We start from the raw sequence: 19,600 nt of genomic DNA on the forward strand, positions 1-19,600 counted from the left end.
ATACCACATGACGTTCTATCTATGCTAAGCACACTAATTTCATATTATGTCCACCACCCCCTAAACCAATGGCTCTCTACATAACAGGTTACAGCAGATATTACACTAAACTTGATACACATTTATATGATATACACAACAGAATGCTATTTACCATAGTTGTGGTGCCACTGCTGGCGTTTCCATTGTTTGCCCCAGAATCTAGTAGGATTGCCACTTAAGAATGCACATAAATATTTTTCATGCTACTGTATTCCTTCTTACATTATCAGTAGGCACCATGTCACTTTTGCTAGCATTTTATTTTTAACACATTATTTGCATCTGATGATGAACTGAGGGCCTGTTGATTTGCTTTTTGATTTATTTGATACAAATGGTGTGTGTGTTGAGATCATGGAGAGTTATGGCAATGGCAAGAGGAATACCCAAAAATGTGGAAAAATGAGATAGCAAATTTAAAACTGGGCTTGGCTCTTGTTACCACAGATGACAGGGTCATGTGATTCTGTTTACACCTGTGTGTACAAAGGAATGTTTTTTTTAAAGCAGATTAGACTATGGGATATAGCACAGTTATTGCATAGAGGTTTGGTTGTATAGTGTCGCATTGTAGATTTATAATAGCAACTATTAGGTCAATAAATCAAACCAGCTTCGTATCACTGGTTCTCTACAGGTATTTATCTGTGTGGCTGAGGAAAATAAAATTACTCATATTTTCCAATGGAAAATGTTTCTCATGTCCAAGGCATGACATTAACACCAAGGGACCAGACGGCAGCCAGAATATGACGCAGAACATTTTTTCATGACTCTACACATAGTGTAAGCATTAACTGCAGCTGTCACCCTAAGCTTGAAGCTATGAGAAGATTATAACCTCCCCCCCCCCCCCCCCCCCCCCCATCTATTAACATAGGAATTGTCTGGTTTACTCTGTTGGGAGGGTCAGATCCCAGGCTAATACCTACTATCATCCAGGAAATGGCTCAGCAACCAAGTAATTTGTAACTTTTTATACTCAAGCCACTTTCCAGAGATGTTGTTAGTTGTTGCTGGCATTAGCACAGAGCAGCTGGTAAAGTCACAAGGCCTGTGTTTATTTTGGACTAAGATTAATAACTGATCAGTTTTCAGCCTCAAAGAATGTTCTATAAATACTTACGTACTTTAATTGTCGAAAAGTATGCTTATCATTAATATCTTGCTTCTCTTATTTGCTGTTACACAATGTGTGTCTAAGAGAGAATATAGACTATAACAAAGTACAGAAACAAACACAACTGGAGAAATGCAAATAAGAACATTGAGGGAACATTTGAATGGAAAACTTTCCCATTTATTGTACTAGGAAAATCATTTATTTCTAACAACAAATGTAAGATATAAATATTGTTTGTGGTGTTTGGGATCCATATCATTCTTTGGGAGCTGGTAAAACAGATCACAGTGTGGGTTAATTCATTGCATATTGTTTTACATTCAATGACCAATAAGTCCAGATTCTTAAAATGATCATTAACAGGATGTCTTTATAGTACAAAAAAAAAACAAATTAAACTAACAACTTACATTGTATGTACTATTATTATGTTCTTCCATTCAGCACTGTAACATGATATTCTGGAAAAAAAAAAGAATTGCCCCTCCCCCCATGTTCTAAACATGGATAGCGCGTGCCAAAAGTAAAGGACTGTGACTGTGTGGGGAAGGGGTATGGCCACAGAATAGTACATTACACCACATAGCAGTGTCCATTATTCACTTTATAGTGCACAAAAAAAACACTTGTTACATCTGACCACGCAACAGAATCTGTTATTCAGATTAAACAACACACCAGAGCCCCTTATACACATTGCCCCTCCTCCTCATTTCTCCACATTCCTTCTCATCAGCATAATCCCTAATAAGTGCAGGCTTGGACACAAAATTTGACCAATTCATGTTATGCAACACAGTAGTCTTCATTAACCAAATAATGCGACACAGTATTGCCTCTTATACACATTACACAAGATAGAGCCCCTCATATACATTACGCAAGTTAGAGCCCCTTCTACACATTATTCCAAGTAGAACTGTCTTTTACACATCACTCCAGGAAAACCCCCCTTTTTATACATTACACCAGGAAGAGCCCCCTTAAGTATGTGCCAGGTAGAGTCCCCATTTACACAATATGCAAGGTAGAGCCCCTTATACACAATATGCCAGGTAGATCCCCTCATATATATTATGCCAAGTCTAGCCCATTAACACATTACGCCAGGTAAAGCCCCTGTTACTTGTTACACCAAGTAGAGCCACCATTACATGTTACACCAGACAGAGCCCTTATACACAATACACCAGGCAGAGCCCCTTTATACACATTATACCAGGCAGAGCTTCCATTATACATTAGCCCTGGCAGACCCCCTGTAACACATCACCACAGGCAGAGCCCCATTACACACATTACTCCAGGTAGAGAAGGCGAGAGTGAAGGGGGGACTCTGATGGGGTGAACGCTTCCTTGCATTAAGCCCTGTCCCCTTATAAGTGGATTTATGTCATACTAACTGAGGACAGTTTCTGCAAGCTCCCGGATGGGGGGTTGTATGTTGCAAGCTATGTGCTGTGAGGTCACAGGGATGTGGGGGAGATGGCACACTAAGCAGGAACTTGAAAGCAGGACAGGGAGCAGGAGGATAAATACAGTAGGAAAGGTAGTGGGGCAGTGACAGTGCTGCCCCCCATGGCTATGTACGAAACACTACTCGCACACCCCTACTTATGGCCCCAATCCCATTTATATGGCATATCCTTGTATGGGGGAAATTACAGTGACATCAATATAAAATACAATCCATAAAAGTATCAAGCAGGAGGAATGGACATACTGCATGTACAGTAGTACAGGAGGAAATGAAAGTGATCAGATTCTAACTACCATCAAATATGTCTCACATCAAGGCTTGATATATTTCCCCCACAGTGAGATAATAATACAACTGACAGTTATAAACACTAGCACTAAGTGCCAAGGTGGACAAAAAGGATCAGATTTGATGACTTTGAGTGAGAACTAAGAAGGTGGATGGATCTAAGGAAATGGAGTGAAAATTAGGAGGTTTACTGGGAAGAGGGAGGACAGATAGCAAAGTGTTCAGAGCGCTGTAATTAACAGGTGTGCTTTTAAGTCATGTTTACACCATGATAGCGCAGGGGACTGAATTCCCAAGGAGGGGAGCAGCACTGTCTTGACAGGGGAGTGGGAGTACGTGATCAGCACAGAGGCAAAGTGGAATCGGAGGAAGAGTGGAGGGGGGGGGGAGTGTGGATTGAGATGAGGTTAGAAATGTAGTAAGAAGAGGGGCAATTGAGTTCTTTGTAAAATGAGAGTGGTGAGCATAAGTAGAATTCTGTATGGGAAGGATAACCAGTAAAGAAATTGAAGGATGGTATGAATAAGATCTACAAGCAGTGGCAATGAATATAGAGCTTAAAGCGGAATAGAAAGAAAGACTAGGTGATTGCAGTAACACAGATGGGCGAACCTGAATCGCACCGTGTGTACACACCTTAAGGGTCTGCTCACTACTGAGAGGTAACACCCATGATTAAACATCAAACATGTCTCCTAGTTTTTTCCACACTAGAAACATTGTGCTGCCTATCTTTTTAGGGCCTCTGCAAAATCTTCTCATTGTCTTACGCCTGTCCTTCCTTATCTCTTGTCTGCACCCCCATGGCATACACATGGTAGGTAATAGTTGCAGTCACCTTTCCATTTGTATTGCTTTAGCACTGAATATATCACTAAACATACATAAAACCAAAATAACAATGAAACATAATAATGTATAAATAAATATGTGAAACTATCACGTTTGAATACAAAAACACATTCTCTTAAGCCTTCCATGGCCTATGGTCAGTGGCAAACGCAGGATTTTCAGAAGGGGGTTTCCAGAGGGGCGGAGCAAAGCACGGAGATGGACACTTAGGTGACCCAGTATATGACGGGTCAGTTAAAGTATTATAGATAGACCAAATGTATATAAATAATAATAATAATAAAATATATATATATATATATACATACATATATACGGGGCGTCAACAGCAGTGTATGACCCCTGGGCATAGCAATGTATTGGGGCCCCTACCGATCCTCCAGCGGTAGGGGTGGGGGAAGCTTTGATGTCCCGTGGTTGGTAGGGGGTATTATACCAACCGCTCAGCATGTAGGGCCTGGATCAGTAATTTTCACTAATTACCCCTTTACTGCACCGATGGTGGGAGATGGAGTGGGAGAAGGGGGCATTGGGATGAATGAAGGGGCCCTGATACATAACTTCCAGGGTGGTAGAGGATGTTTAATATGCAGAGGAGGGGTGTATAGTGGAGTGGGCTCATTATTCATAATTTTCTGGTGGGATGACAGCGTGCTTGACTGCAGATATCTCCAGTTCCCAGAAATAGATTTCTTAGATTTTAATGGAATTAAAAACTAGAGAATCCCACATACCAAATGGTAATGGGGACTAGGGGATCAGAGTTCAGGAGGCAGAGCAATCTGCCCACGAGAATATAATACTACATACCAGGTGTGTGGAGCTGGAGCAGTAACCAGCTGCTGGAAGGCTGATATCTCTAGTTCTGGGAAAAGTAGAGACAAGCTTCTAGTGTCCCTCAAAGGAGAAGAGTCCCAGCTTTTGGAATATACCCTCAGAAAAACTCTAAGTCAGACAGAACCTGAAATATCTGACTGGGAATAACAATTAACAGGCTTGGATGGGGACCACTGATTTGAAGTCAGATATCTCCGGTTCCCAAGGGCCGATTTTTACAATTCTTATACCCATGGAAAGAGGGGACCCTCAGCTTTCATCTGAGGGCCCTTAGACTCCTGGGGGTTTCTGGATACTCAGAACCCCCCCTGCGTGCGCTACTGCCTATGGTTAAGCTTTTAATTATATTGCATCTGCACCCCCAACACTACAGTTGTAAATGATATATATTAAATACAGTACAATAGAGTTATGGTCAGAAAGAACTGTACAGTATATTTAGTGATATTCTCCTCTATACTGTATTATTCTAATTCTAACAAAATTCCTAAGTATCTCTTTACAACATATCAGTAGTTAGTACAAATGCTTTATTTCATTTAAAAAATATGTAGCAAATACTACACCACCACAGAAACACCCATATTTTACTTATTACAGATGAGTATTTGCCACATTTTGTGTGAACTAGACAGCTGTCCAAGATACTTAGACGTAAATTTACTAAGATGGAATTTCTATTGAAGATGAGATGTCGCCCGTAGTAACCAACCAGATTCTTTATCTTATTTATATAGCACCTTCTAGAAGATAATGATATAATCTGATTGGTTCCAATGGGCAACACCCCATTTTCAAGAGAACGCCCATCTTAGTAAATTTACCCCTCAAAATATTTGAACAATAAATTTGCCAAATACTGTAAACATATTTCATTGTGCAGTTTCCACTATGCTTCTTTGTGTCATTGTGCAAGGATTTCTAATGTGTTATTAATTGTCAGATTTGATTGCACCCAGTGATGGGCAACATTTGGCACACCCTATGTGGTCACAGTATGTCATAGTTCCCGAGACACAAATTACTAAGCAACAGCTGTGACACTGTATGTAACATTCTAAAAGTCCTCTGGTGTAAACATTGAATTGTGTTGTTTTTGAATCAACCCAAATTACAAATTTGTAATAATAATAATAATAATAATAATAATAATAATAATGATTAATAACAATGTATAGATATAAAAAATATACTGTAACATACATGGTTTCTATAGTTTATTTTTAGTTGTTTACATTTGAAAAGGTAATTTTAGAGGTGATAATTTAATATGATTCATATTTATATATATACTGTAACCATGGTCAAAGACTTGGTAATTTTTTTTTAATTATCATACTGTACGTGAATGGCAGAAAGATAGTTTTACCATGAGCTCAGTAAGGGATTTTTTGCTGTGTAGGTAGGATTCCTTACCAAGGGCATTATTCAGATCTGAGCTCAGTACAAATTTGTTTGGAAAATGGGCAAAACCATGTGCAATGAAGATGGTGCAGATGTAACATGTGCAGAGAGAGTTACATTTGGGTGGGGTGTGCTGAAACTGAAATCTAAATTGCAGTGTAAAAATAATGCAGCCAGTATTTACCCTGCACAGAAACAAAATGACTCACACAAATCTAACTCTCTCTATACATGTTACATCTGCCCCACCTGCAGTGCACATGGTTTTGCCCATTTTCCAAACAAATTTGTACTGAGCTCAGATCTGAATAAGGCCCCATGGGAGGATGGGAAATTCACTTGAGGGATGAAACATATATATTAACATTTATTTATATAGTGCCAGAGCATTGTGTTGCACTGGTATTAGATGCAAGAAATTACATTTCTAGTTATGATAAGTAGACATAAATAGCAGTAGCCTTAGGGGCAGATTCAGCGATGGACGCAAACGCACAGCAGCTGCATCTTTGGACTAAGCTGCTGTGCCAAGATATGCTAATGCTGCAGGAGGCATCTGAAATGAAAAGAGCTGTGTCTGGACGCAACTTCAGACCGCCATTGCGACCATCGGTTGCAACATCAGACATCTGGATACGTCTATGGCTACTCAGACTGGCTGCGTCATCATAGAACACAGGGTCAACAGTAATCAGGTTGGCAGCATCTAGGTCGACCTGAGTAAAAGGTCAACACAAGCAAAAGGTTGGCATGAACAAGAATAACACATGAAAGGTCGACATGAGTTTTTCACAATATTTTGGTGTCAATTTGTACATTTGAGCACATGGATCCCCAATTAGTATACTGCAAACCCTCGCATGACTCACTTCCCTCTCCTTGCTTAGGCCCAGGTGCCTCACTCTTCTACCACTGCACACAACACCCCTTACTATTCCCAATCGGAGTCCAGACGGATGGTAAGGTAAGAAAAATTAAAAAAATATAATTGTTCAAATGTTAAATATTCATGTCAACCTTTTAATGTCTCAACCATTACTGTGTCAACCTCCTGCTAACCTTTTGTCTATCTTGAGCTACTTACAGTATGTTGATCAATAGTGGTCAAAGACTGTTGACCTAATACATGTCTGCAGTAGCAAACCAAAGTCTGCAGTAGTAAATCTGTGGCTTAAGACACATTATCGAAACAGGACTGACCCGGCCCCATTTTCAATATCGCCAACACATCCCTGCTCCCACACAGCAATTCCAGCAATATTACAGATCAAGATCTGCACACCATCAGTTTTGCATACATCTCTCAATTATGAGCCTAGTACAAGTAAGCGATTATCAACAGACCGCACATGGGCTTTGCTCTCAACCAGGGGCTTCTGTGATCTCGTTGCTCATGAGGATTTCATAAAAGAGTGATCAACAAGAAGTGACCGTTAATGGGGTGTTAATAGGGAGTGGTTGCAAAAATGCAGGTGTATCGTTTTTGTTTTTCTGGCACGTGCCATTGGCTGTGAGATTGTACATGACGCCTCCGCTGCTACTGTACAAATGGTGCTCATGATTGCACATAGGCTGTGAACGCAATTGTGAATGAGTTTGCAATCACTCCGGGGGCCTAGCAGATAACAAATGCAATAGCATTTGCATACAAACATGAATTAGTTGCCCAATAAAAATTGTAGGTTTAATTGTATTTGTTTTTCCGTTATTTCCACACAACTTCAACTTAGCGTCATGAAAAAAGAAGGACTAGTGTGTTTCCCTTACAATATATCCTGCAATCATAGACACAAACTATATTTCAAATGATGAAGCCCACAGTGGCTCATTCACAGCCCAGCAACTGTCCTTTTGCAGTGTCACATTAGGGGGTTATTCAGCGTTGATTGCATTTGTGCAAATTTGATCGATCATCAAAACACTGCTCATTCATATGGATCATAGCACACATGCACAAGGCCCAACAGCATAAAATATCTGAGCCATTGTTTGGGGGTGATAGCCGGACATTTTCTGGGAGTGTCAGGAAAACGCAGGCATAACCAGGCGTTTTCAGGAAGGGTGTGTGACGTCAGCTCAGGCCTTGCTCATCCGGTCTCCGTCGCAGAGTTGTGGACAGGTCATAGTTACGCACACTTGCACAGACTGGGAAAATCATTTGATACTGAGTGAGTTGCGAATGGATTTCCAGATGGCCTGCAATTAGCAATCCATTTGCAGACTTGCAGGTTGAGTCCATAGTTGTGAGCAGTTGAAACTTGGTTTATGAGTAAGCACATTAATTAGCATACCAAAATCAGTGTCTGCAGTGTGCAACATTTGGTACCAGCCAATGGGAAGAGACGGTGGCATCATTTGCTCAATACATATTAGGTGTATTTCCATCTCCTTGAAAAAGCTGCAGGGGCAGCGAAACGCATTGGAAAGTGGTACACCCATCCAGCTGCTTTCCACTATCCTCTCCAGTATGTGCCTGCCAGCACTATTATAAGATTGGAACATTCACCAGAACTGCTTTCACAACTTTAGAGTGCAGGATCCCAGGACAGGCATCATTTCCTTTGTGGAGGAATGCCACCTCTGTAATTACTGCCAAGCCAGGATCCCACATCCACAACCTCCTCAGCATTAATCTGTGGATTAACTCCATTTAACCATCTATTGGAGGCAATACAGTGGAGAAACATTTCACCCCACTGATTCCCACTTGCTACTGGGATTACTATCCTTTTGGGCCCAAAAGAGGACAGGACACATCTGGATCTGAGGTGACTTTTGCGATTTAACCCAATGTGCACAAAATACCGCAGCACTATTTTCATGTATATCCACACTTTTATGCTTTTTTAGCTATATAGCTCTATATATACTATTACTTTTTAAAGGAAAGGAATTCCTTAATTTTCAAATAAATATTACTGTTTTCCTATCAAGTATAACACCAGTTATTATTGTATAGCGCAACCATCTTCTTCATCTGTATTTCCATCAACATCCAAACAAAAAAAGCATTTGTTTTGTAGGACAGATATGAAATACTAAAAGAGATAAAATGATGGAGAAGCGACTCTTTCCCCCTGGACCTCTGCATAACCCTTAATCAGGTCTTATCCTAAATTTTTAAAGAAAAACATTTTGCACCTTCCAGTTCCCCAACCTGTGCTAAAGAGCACATCTTCATGAAAAAGCAGGTGCTAGACCTTGGACTAACATATTCATTTTGTTCTCCATGCCCATTTTATTGTGCATCTACGGACCTACAAATCTACAAAGTTAGACAAACAGATAGCTACAAGGACTCAAGAAAGAGATCATGTTGAACGTACTGGGCAGACAATAGATGCACATAAAAAAGGATTGAATGACCCTAACTGAGTATTATTAAATGGGAGTACACATACATATACATATCAGAAAAAGTATACAATTAGGACAGTTCTGAATCCAGTTAACATTTTTGACTTTACAAGTGTGTCTATGTAAGAGGTCCTAGATAACAAAGCCACATGTCATTGATCAGCACATCTTTCTAATGTTAAAGCATTTATAATGTTCCCTCAATATTCACTATGTTGACCAATGAACAAATAGAGCTAACCAAGAAATCAAAAGTAATTATGTAATTCAGTTTACAATTTGCTTTACCAAAACATTTTCATTTGAACACTTATAATGGTATTTTTCTTGTTTCTCTTGACTAACAGCTGTAGGTACCGAAAGGAACCCCCAAAATATTAAGAACCCGATGAGAGGTAATTGATGGCCATCGTCTGAACTATAGAGTTCTATTTGATAACATCCGAAGTTCAAGTGTTAAAGCCACAAATAACTTTTTGAAATCAATATCCAAAATGGTAAAGATGGATAAGAACTCTGTTTTCAGTGTGCCAGTATCCTCACAAATGTGGCTGTGGCAAGTTTGGCATACTCCACTTCTCTGGACGCTACAGATTGTCGCTCTTCGCTCTTCACGCCTTCTTATTCAGATCTCTTGCAGAAAGTTTACAGGAAAAAGCCCCACTTTACGTCCAGTCAGGACTTTGATGTAACCATTTATCTCCTCGCCCTTTTGCACTACAATCTAGACAGGGGACACATTGAATAGATAATTTACTGTTATATGTATTGCAAACAGTTACACTAAAACATTGATGGCTAACCTTGACACTCCAGTTGTTGTTGAACTACACATTGCAGCATGCCTTGCATCAGTTTTAGCATGGCCAAATAGCAAAACTGTAGCAGGGCATGCTGGGATATGTAGTTCAACAACATCTGTAGTGTCAAGGTTAGCCATCACTGCACTAGAATATGACAGTAAACTCTTATATCTTTAATCACATGCTTTGCCGATTAACTAACATAGCAAAGCTCATTGGGGGTATTTGTGCTCCCGTTTTTCAACCTATCCTATTAGAAAAATGCAAAACTGGTCAATTAGAGGCAAAAAAACCTGATTATTCCCATTTTCAAGCCTAAAAACACTCCTAAAGCAATCCAATATACCTGTCCCATAGCTTGTATCCTCATTCCTATCACTTTGCAATTTTTCACCCCAAAACTGACAATCTCATTATTGGCTAATTAAAAATAATTAAAAACTTCAAAGTTTCTAATTAGTCTTTAAGGGGAGTAGCCAAGGGATTCTGAACCAAAGGCCTCGATTCAGACCTTATCGCTGGGCTTCAAGTGTTTGTAGCCCAGCAATCAGGGGGAAAATCACTCACCTTCAAGTGATTTTTCCCTGCTCGCAGGGCCGAGTAAGGGGGATATTCAAAGATAGTCAATGTAGGGTCCCATTCTCACTCTGCTTGAACCGAGATTTTGCAGGCGGGATTCAATGTCCCGCCTGCCGAGCGCCGAGAAGGGGGCATGGCCGTGAGAAGTGGACGGGAATCGTCAAGCTGCAGCCGGGAGTTGGTCAATTCCCGGCCGTTCTCGACAGAACGTGCCCGACTGCTTGTGAAGTCGGGCACGTTCTGCCGAGATCCCTGTTCAAGGCTGTAAAGGAAGACAGCATTGAATAGGGCCCTGCCGCCATTTCCCCCGTTGGGAATGGTGGCGGGAGATTGACTATCCCCCTAAGTCTAGACATACTGTGCTGTAATGGCCGTGGAAAGGAGGAGGTCGCTGTTCACAGAATGACTGGGGAATGCATTTTCTAAAACACTCCCAAATGCCATCACATGCTCCCCTCACACGAACGGCTTGCACATGGGAACAGCGTACCATGCACATGCACTGTCATTCGATAATCGTCAGTGCTGCATTTTCGCAGCCATGCATCCTAACCAGAATCAGTCCCAAATCCTGACCATTTTTCCCCAAAAATAGGAATTCTCCCCATCTCTTCACATGTTCAGAGTACATGAAGAGAAATTTGCGATAAACCCTATGGGGAATTATAACATGCGGGCAATGGGATAGCTGCGATAAAGCAAGTTGCAAAAAAAGTCTCATTTATGCAACAAAATCAGGTTATCACAGCTAACTTAATTATACCCCCATATTGTATATATATATTTTTTTTTAAACTTCAACAAAACAAAAGTGCAGACTTGACCATATTTGGACTAGATGGATTCAATTCTATACTGGAGCTTCATAATGGCTGCACGTTAAAGCATTAGTGTGGGCTAAGGATCCCTGGTGCATTTTGTATCAGGCCATTGAGCCATACTGTACTCTATATTACAGTAATTACAATATATAGGTAAATGTCAGTATATTCTTACCTGGTCTTTCTTCAGTGTAATCTGTCCAATCTCTTTATTGCCTACAAAAGATCGAGTCACTTTGTACACTCTCTCTCCTGCCCGTACACGGAGAAGGAAGTTAGTTGGCAAGAAGCCAGTTTTGTCCCCTAGTTTACCCTAATTCCAAAAGAAAAGAAAATTATAGGAATCAGTTTAATTTTCTGTTGATTAATATAGTATTACCATTAAACATTAATGTTTTATTTCTAAAACAATGTAAATAGTAGCATCAGAAGTTAGTTCCAGAATCATAGAATAATATTTACCTGAGGTTAGGTGTTCCATACAAACTGGTGGGACTACTCATTTTTGTCATTGCCTGGTGGAACTTTTTTATTCCTACCAAGAATTACTTTTTTCATAAGGACACTGGGGTTAATGACTCTAGGGGCAACAGAAATCCCCCCCTCCCCCCTCCCAACACACACACTTGCATACATGACCACCTGAACTCATCCCAGGCTTGTATATTTTTGTGCACTGCCATATCCGGAGGCAAACTAAATAACACTAATCCTGCATAAACTTTGGTGTGGCAAATAGCCATACTTACTTACAGGGATAAGACATTTGCACATAATTGATAACTAGATAGATAGATAGATAGATAGATAGATAGATAGATAGATAGATAGATAGATAGATAGATAGATAGATAGATAGATAGATAGATAGATAGATAGATAGATAGATAGATAGAGTAGATAGATAGATAGATAGATAGATAGATAGATAGATAGATAGATAGATAGATAGATAGATAGATAGATAGATAGATAGATAGATAGAGAATCTATACTATCCCCCATGATTTTTGCAGTGAACATGCTGCCACTGGGTGAAATAATTAGGCGCCATGGCCTGGCCTACCAATGCTATGCAGATGATACACAACTGTATAAAACAGAAGTCCTTATGATAAGGCCTCAACATCAAAGGACAAGACTGCAGCATAGCCACCCAACTGGACTGACACTTGGGGGTACAGAATTACAAAACTCTGATCATGTGCAGAACTTTGGGGTGGTGCTGGATGGTGGCTTGACACTTAAACATCAGATATCAGCCTTATTCTTTAATCTGAGGAACATAGCCAGAACACAGCCAGAATCAAACACTTAATCCCATCTGAAGATCTGCCAAAAGTCATACATGCATTTGTATCTTCTCAACCTCCACTTGTCCTCTTCAGAAGGTTTGATGAATCCTCCTCCAAAAGTTTTTATTCATTAGTTAAAAGCATATGATTTTATGTAAGTGGGTAATGAGCCTAATGGTTCAGTCTCAGGACAGTCCAGTGTTTATTTCTAGCAAGCTACAATATTCATCATATGCTGTTCTCCTCGCTACATCTTCAGGGAGTTTATTCCAAGCATCTGCTGTTCCTTCTATATTTTCTAACATTATTCTCTAACCATCTTATTTTAAAGGTCAATTATAACAGAAAAAATACAAGCAATAGGACCAAAGATATTTGAGAAAATCCTATCATTTTAATATATTACACAATGATACAAAGCGCCTTTTAACACTTAAAATGTTTAATAATATAAACCAAAGAAAGTATAAATGAACAAGTGTGAATACAATGTGAATGTGTTGACTATCAGATAATGGAAGCCTTATAGTGCGTACACGCTAGCAATATATGGTAATAATATGCATGTTAGCTATATATTGTGCATATCATCTAGTACATATGCACCATATTGTTAACAGTGCGCATTGGTATCTGTATCTCTACCTAAATGCCACCAAAAAACCTCCATTTTCACAAACTGAGACCACCACCACCCACCCCCACAAAATGGCATCCAACTGTCAATCATCAATACTTAGCGCATCAAGGCAAACATCCAACAAGACTTGAATGAGATCCATTGAGTCTGATATTCAGAAGGTTCATTCTGTGCTTTGGTTTAGAAACAAATATAGCAATTTGGTTTGTAAGCTAGATACAATGGGGCAAAAGTATGTTGGTCAGCCAAATGATAATACACTCATATTTAGGGTAATTGAGACCTGACTGCTGTTGAGTGAATGGCCAGCAAACATGTAGACTCTACCCCGCTATAGTGAAATCCCACCTTGCGTTTTAATGTGCTTTCTGTGTGAATAGATGTGTACAGCTAGTGAAGTATACGCAGCAGAGTGAAAATGAGCAATATCCCTTGTTACATGTTTACCATCAAATGATTTTTTCCACTAGGCACCACTCATCGCAGACTAGGAGTAGCCAGGGACTTACTCGGGTCACACACCTTCCCATAAAATTCTTAGGCACGCCTGCGATTTCCTAGTCACACCTAGTGTGTTTCTGTCACGTCTGTGTTTTTCTTAGTGTTCCCACCAAACGTCTGGTTACTACCCATGGATGCCTACTTCTGTAAGCAGTCTATTTATAATCTGTAGCTGTACGAGTTTGCACAGCAGTGATCAGATCTCAATCGGGCCCATTGTCAGCAGTTACCAATTTTTAAACCAACGCAGTTCTAATTCTCAGCCAAAGCCTAGCAATTTGGAGCCAATTCGGTTTAAATCAGCTGCCTGATAAAATATGTACATGTGTGGCCACCGTAAGATTGTCTGAAAGGAGCGATCTAACAAATAGCTAGGTAATCAACTTTACTGAGGGATCTTAGAGCTAATCCAGATCTGATGGGACATTTGTTAATTTGCAGTGGCCAATGTTCAGTTAAGCTGTCGCCCCACTATAGTGAGGCCCTGCCGTATGAATCAATCGGCACGCTTAGAGAATGGATGTGTATGGCTACCAATCTATTTGCAGCTGTGAGAATATGTCAAAAACCCATTGTAACAGGCGCACCATCTGAAGGTTTTTTTACACTGGCCACAATTCATCACAGGCCTAGAGTAGCCAGAGACTTAGGAAAAAGGCATATATGCGGCATGAAGCTGAAGTCATGCACTCTCCTATAAAATGCTCAGGTACTGAATGCCTAGTGTTTTCCCTGACACTCCCAACATTTTTTCTGGCACACCTGGGCTTATTTTAGAACTCCCACTAAAGGCCAGTTTCCACCCCCAGACGCCTACTTCTTGTCAATCACCTTGCGAACGGCATGCAAATAGAAAAGGTTGCAGGACTTCATCGCAGGCCGGCCTCGCACGTGCGTACTATGGGCCATACACAAGCACAGTTAATCGGCCACTGTGCAAATTTGCAGCGGTGCGAGCCGGTCTGAATTACACCTTTATTGTAACACACTTACCCTCCACCATTCTTCATTGGAGTCATCAATCACTGTTATCCTGTCTCCAGCACTACAATTGAAATGCAAAATATATTAGCCTTTTGGATAAGCAGCTGGAGGGAGCCTTGTTACCTGTTAGGATTGACAATACAAGGTCTTACAAAGGAGTATAGATTCTTGAATGGTTATTGAAAAACATATACATTTAGTACCGTAAATGAAGATTTATAAAAAATATAAAAAAGTAAAAAAATATACAATTTCAGAACAGTCAAATTAGTAAATGTTTATGCTGTAACTAGGGTTGCCACCTCTCACGGATTTCCGGGATTCTCCCGTTTTTGGTGGCTCCCCTCCAGGAGGCTTTTCCAGTCTCCCAGATTCAGTGCCATACCGCCCGCGCCGTCCGCTTGCTTCTCCCAGAGAGGAGTGTAAAAAAGTAGGCAGGTATGACATAGCACTGGGCACACCCCCTTTACTTCTCATAATAGGTCCTTGAGCATTTTCTTCCTCAGGCCCAGACCCTTAGTCCAGTCCTGATCTTACATTAAGGTAACAAATAAAAAAATATAGTGAGGCATTTTTTCTTAGTGTGTAAAACATACATAGTGTAATATATAAAGGAAAATAAATACAGTAGGTAAAAGGGGGGTATCGTCCCTCCCCAGATCCCCAACCAGCTGTGGCACTAGACAAATTGGACTAATTTCTAATAAACAGAGGTGACCTGCGACCTTTCTGATAATGGTACTACTAGTTTGCCTGTGACAGTTCAGTTTCTCCTAAACAGCCTGGCTGCCAGGCTCCTGTGTAACATCTGAGGTGAGAGATCAGTCCCTCTATTGGACACGGGAGCTTACACTTTCCTGCACTGTTTTAAGTCTCATAGAAGTAGAATTAAAACTAGCTGCTCCCGATATGCTGGTCTTTAATGGCAGATGTGTGTGGTATAAGGAACTGTACAGCTGACAGACATGCTCTGCTCCGTCCAGACTACAGTGTCCAGCAATCTGTCCTCATCTAACAGCTGCCAGCGGGGGTTAGGCTCTGTGCTCTTTCAGTGCAGTTGCTTTTAGCAGGATTGGAGGGAAGTCTCTGGGCCAGATTATCTAAGCTTCAAAAGTGATAAAAGGGAGAGTGATAAACAGCCAGCCAATCAGCTCCTGTCTGACATTTTTCGAACACAGTCTGTGACATAGCAGGCAGGAGCTGATTGGCTGGCTGTTTATCACTTTCTATTTTATCACTTTGAAGCTTAGAGAATCTGGCCCCCAGTCTCTTAACATTCACATGCCTTGGTACCAGCTCTCCACAACACCTGGCTGAGGTAAGCCATCTCCACCCACACAGCTCTCTTCTCTCTCCTCCATAATCTCAGAGAGCTCTCCTCATCAGAGTCCAGTCCTCACACATCACTAAGGGGCAGATTTATTAAGCTTGGAGAAGAGATAAACTGGAGATAAAGTGGAGAAAAGGTAAAAGGAGATAAAGCACCAGCCAATCAGCTGTGTTTGAAAAAGACAGTTGGGAGTTGATTGGCTGGTGCTTTATCTCCTTCTACCTTTTCTCCAGTTTATCTCTTCTCCAAGCTTAATAAATCTGCCCCTTAATCACTCCACTCCTCTTCTCAGAGACAGATCACACACTGCTGCTCTGTATTACTCCGCCATGATGCCTTTGCACCGCCACATTCATTAAATATTATTTACTTATACTGTACACAGTGATGTCCCATATATAAATATATCATCACAGGCAGTTACATTAATGGGGTATCACACTACTGTATGTCTGAAACTTCTGAGCTGCTGGCAGACACAGAGCCTGAAGGAAAATCAGCTACAGGACCTGTCCCAGCCTCCACCACCACCACACACTGGCAGCAAGAGCTAAGATCTGGATGTGGGTTGAAGAGAGCAGGAGAATGGGGACTTAGGGCTAATGACATTTAATATGGGGCTTGGAGTGCAGGTACATGGAGTGGGGAGCGTATAACACTACTAGGCAGGGAGGGGAAGGCAAAGACGTGGCAAGGTTGTATGTTGCAGTGCAGCGTATAGTATCAGGGAGTGTCCATGCATAAGCACGCTCCCGCTACACCTACAGTTTCTGGATTGTGCTGGCAGCGGTTACAAGGGGACACAGTACAGTACATTTCCACTGCCCATAACTTAACAGAGGAGACCTGGCATGCACTGTACAGTAGTGGAGGTACTGAAAAGTTACTGTACTATATGCTCCCACTACACATGGCTTTTTTCAGTACTTTATAGACCATCAGAACATGTATTACAAATAGGGGGTAAAGTAGAAGCATGTGACATGAAAGCAATCCAGTTGAAGGGAAGCAAAAGATGTGTTGGTACTTGTGTAGTTTCATGGCATGTTCCGACCTGTTCATACCTCCACTATCCACGTCGGCATGGAGTTGAATTAAAAAAGTGTGACGAGCGTAGCGAGCCACCGAGCCCGAAGCGTGGAGAGCGCAGTGAGCCCCACGAGGGGACGCGGAATACACATCAAGTAATCCGCGTCCCCTCGTGGGACTCGCTGTGCTCGCCACGCTTCTGGCTCGTTTTACGCGTCCCCTCGCGGGGCTCCCTATGCTCGCCTCGCTTTAGGCTCGGTGGCACGCTACGCTCACCACACTTTATAGAATCTAATCCATGCCAACATGGATAGTGGGGGTATGAACAGATCAGGAGGACACGTACCGCATCCCCTCGCGGGACACACTGCGCTGGCCACGCTTCTGGCTGATGTTGATAGTGCAGGTGTTTCAGGAACACATTTTCGGCAAACCAAACCCACACAATGTAATAAGCGGTGACACAACGCTGACTAACTACGCTAACTGCGTAATCTCCACACACAATGTAATAAGCGGTGACACAACGCTGACTGACTACTCTAACTGCGTAACGCTGACTGACTACGCTAACTGCATAAGCTCCACACACAATGTAATAAGTGGTGACACAACGCTGACTGACTACTCTAACTGCGTAACGCTGACTGACTACGCTAACTGCATAAGCTCCACACACAATGTAATAAGTGGTGACACAACGCTGACTGACTACGCTAGCGGTGACACAATGCTGACTGACTACGATAACTGCGTAACGCTGACTGACTACGCTAACTACGTAAGCTCCGGTTAGCCGTGAACGTACTGACTACGCTGGCTACGCTGGCTGCAGGAACACGATGCTGATGCTGACAGGGACACTACGCTGACTACGTAAGTGGTGCTGTGACACAAGTAACGATGTGTCTTTCTTACATAAGTTAAACAAACAATTATGTATTTTATTTAATTTGTTTGATTTATTTACACCTATTTTGCATGAATAACTTTCTAAAAATATAGGATCTAGTTTGCCTTTATAAGGTACTGTACCTTTAGTTCGTTCTCCCCAGACCATCACAAAGGACTCGCTAAAACTAAATCATACGGGGTTTCCAAAACTATGCCATCTCATTTAAACTATTAAATTTTTAGGTAGCACAGGTGCAGGAGATGTGATTTGATCAGGAACCCTAGGCATAATTTCAATCCAGTGCCTCCCCAACACTACACTGCCACCAATACCTACTTTCCATTCCCTCAAGTAAAAGTGAGGAGGTGGTGTCTTAGAAGTTCCACAGCCGTCACCGGTATTAAGTACAACAATGCTGTCCTCGTAATAGACATCCTAAATTTTGTAAATGTTGGTGCCCTCCAGATCCTGGCGCTCTAGGCAGCTGTCCTCTTTCTACTCCAATCAGTATATTTTCTCATATTAAATATAAATTGCTAATTACATATACATATACATGTCGCACTACAGTTCTGTGTAAGTGTTATTTAGACTTCTATCATTATTTTATGAAATTAGTGACCGGAGCACTGAAAAGGATTCAGCTAATGAAGCCAAAGGTTACATGAATGATTAATTAAAGTGCTGTATTATTGGAAGGTGTTCTGTCATTTGAGAAGGAATAATAGGGGCTGAGTACCACTGTAGGTGCCACACAGAGGGGTGGCTGTAATCCAGTGTCGGAACTTACGAGTGGTTGGCCCAGGTGCAAAACTACATTTTTGGGCCCTCCTATTATGTCCAACCCAAGTTCACAATATGCCACACAGCAGTGGGTGGTAGAAGTGGGCCCCTTAGTCTTCAGGGGCCCCGGTGCAATGCACCTGCTGCACCAATGGTAGTTCCGCCTCTGCTGTAATCCACTTCATCTCCCAAATATAGAATAGAAATAGTATTAAAACACATTTAATTACTTTACCAAACAATGTTTCATTAACATATAATTAATTTCTTTTTTGCATGTTGCTGCTTAGAATTCGTTTTCTTCTATCTGTAAATGATGCACATCCTCCAATTATAACTTGCAACTGAAGCACTGTGCTTTATCTGTTCCTCCATTCTTTTCTCTAACAATAATACGCCATTTGCTTTATATGATTTAAGCTCATTCCCTACTGTAAATAGATGTTTTAATGGATGTTGTGTTTTAGGGGATGACAAAAAGATGAAAACCTGTCTATTTATTACTAGCAGGATACAATTTCTATATAATCCTTACCAGTCTTCACTAATACCTTTAC

The 19,600-nt window shown here is 41.1% G+C and overlaps 1 protein-coding gene across 2 annotated transcripts in view; it reads right to left on the reverse strand.

Annotated features, from left to right (window-relative positions):
- Positions 1-9,802: 9,802 nt before the first annotated feature.
- The window catches only part of STAC3 (SH3 and cysteine rich domain 3), a 54,644-nt gene continuing 44,846 nt past the window's right edge, over positions 9,803-19,600 (reverse strand). For both annotated transcript variants that reach the window (XM_083171230.1, XM_083171231.1), the window contains 3 exons: positions 15,016-15,067; positions 11,762-11,899; positions 9,803-10,107 (listed from right to left, as the gene is read on the reverse strand). In XM_083171230.1, the coding sequence (XP_083027356.1) occupies positions 10,009-10,107; positions 11,762-11,899; positions 15,016-15,067 (289 nt within the window). In that variant the 3' untranslated portion in view covers positions 9,803-10,008. The remainder of the gene's footprint in view (positions 10,108-11,761; positions 11,900-15,015; positions 15,068-19,600) is intronic.

Source organism: Crinia signifera, chromosome 2 (genome assembly GCF_055691185.1).
Source record: "Crinia signifera chromosome 2, ASM5569118v1, whole genome shotgun sequence".
In the NCBI taxonomy this organism is placed as follows: domain Eukaryota; kingdom Metazoa; phylum Chordata; class Amphibia; order Anura; family Myobatrachidae; genus Crinia; species Crinia signifera.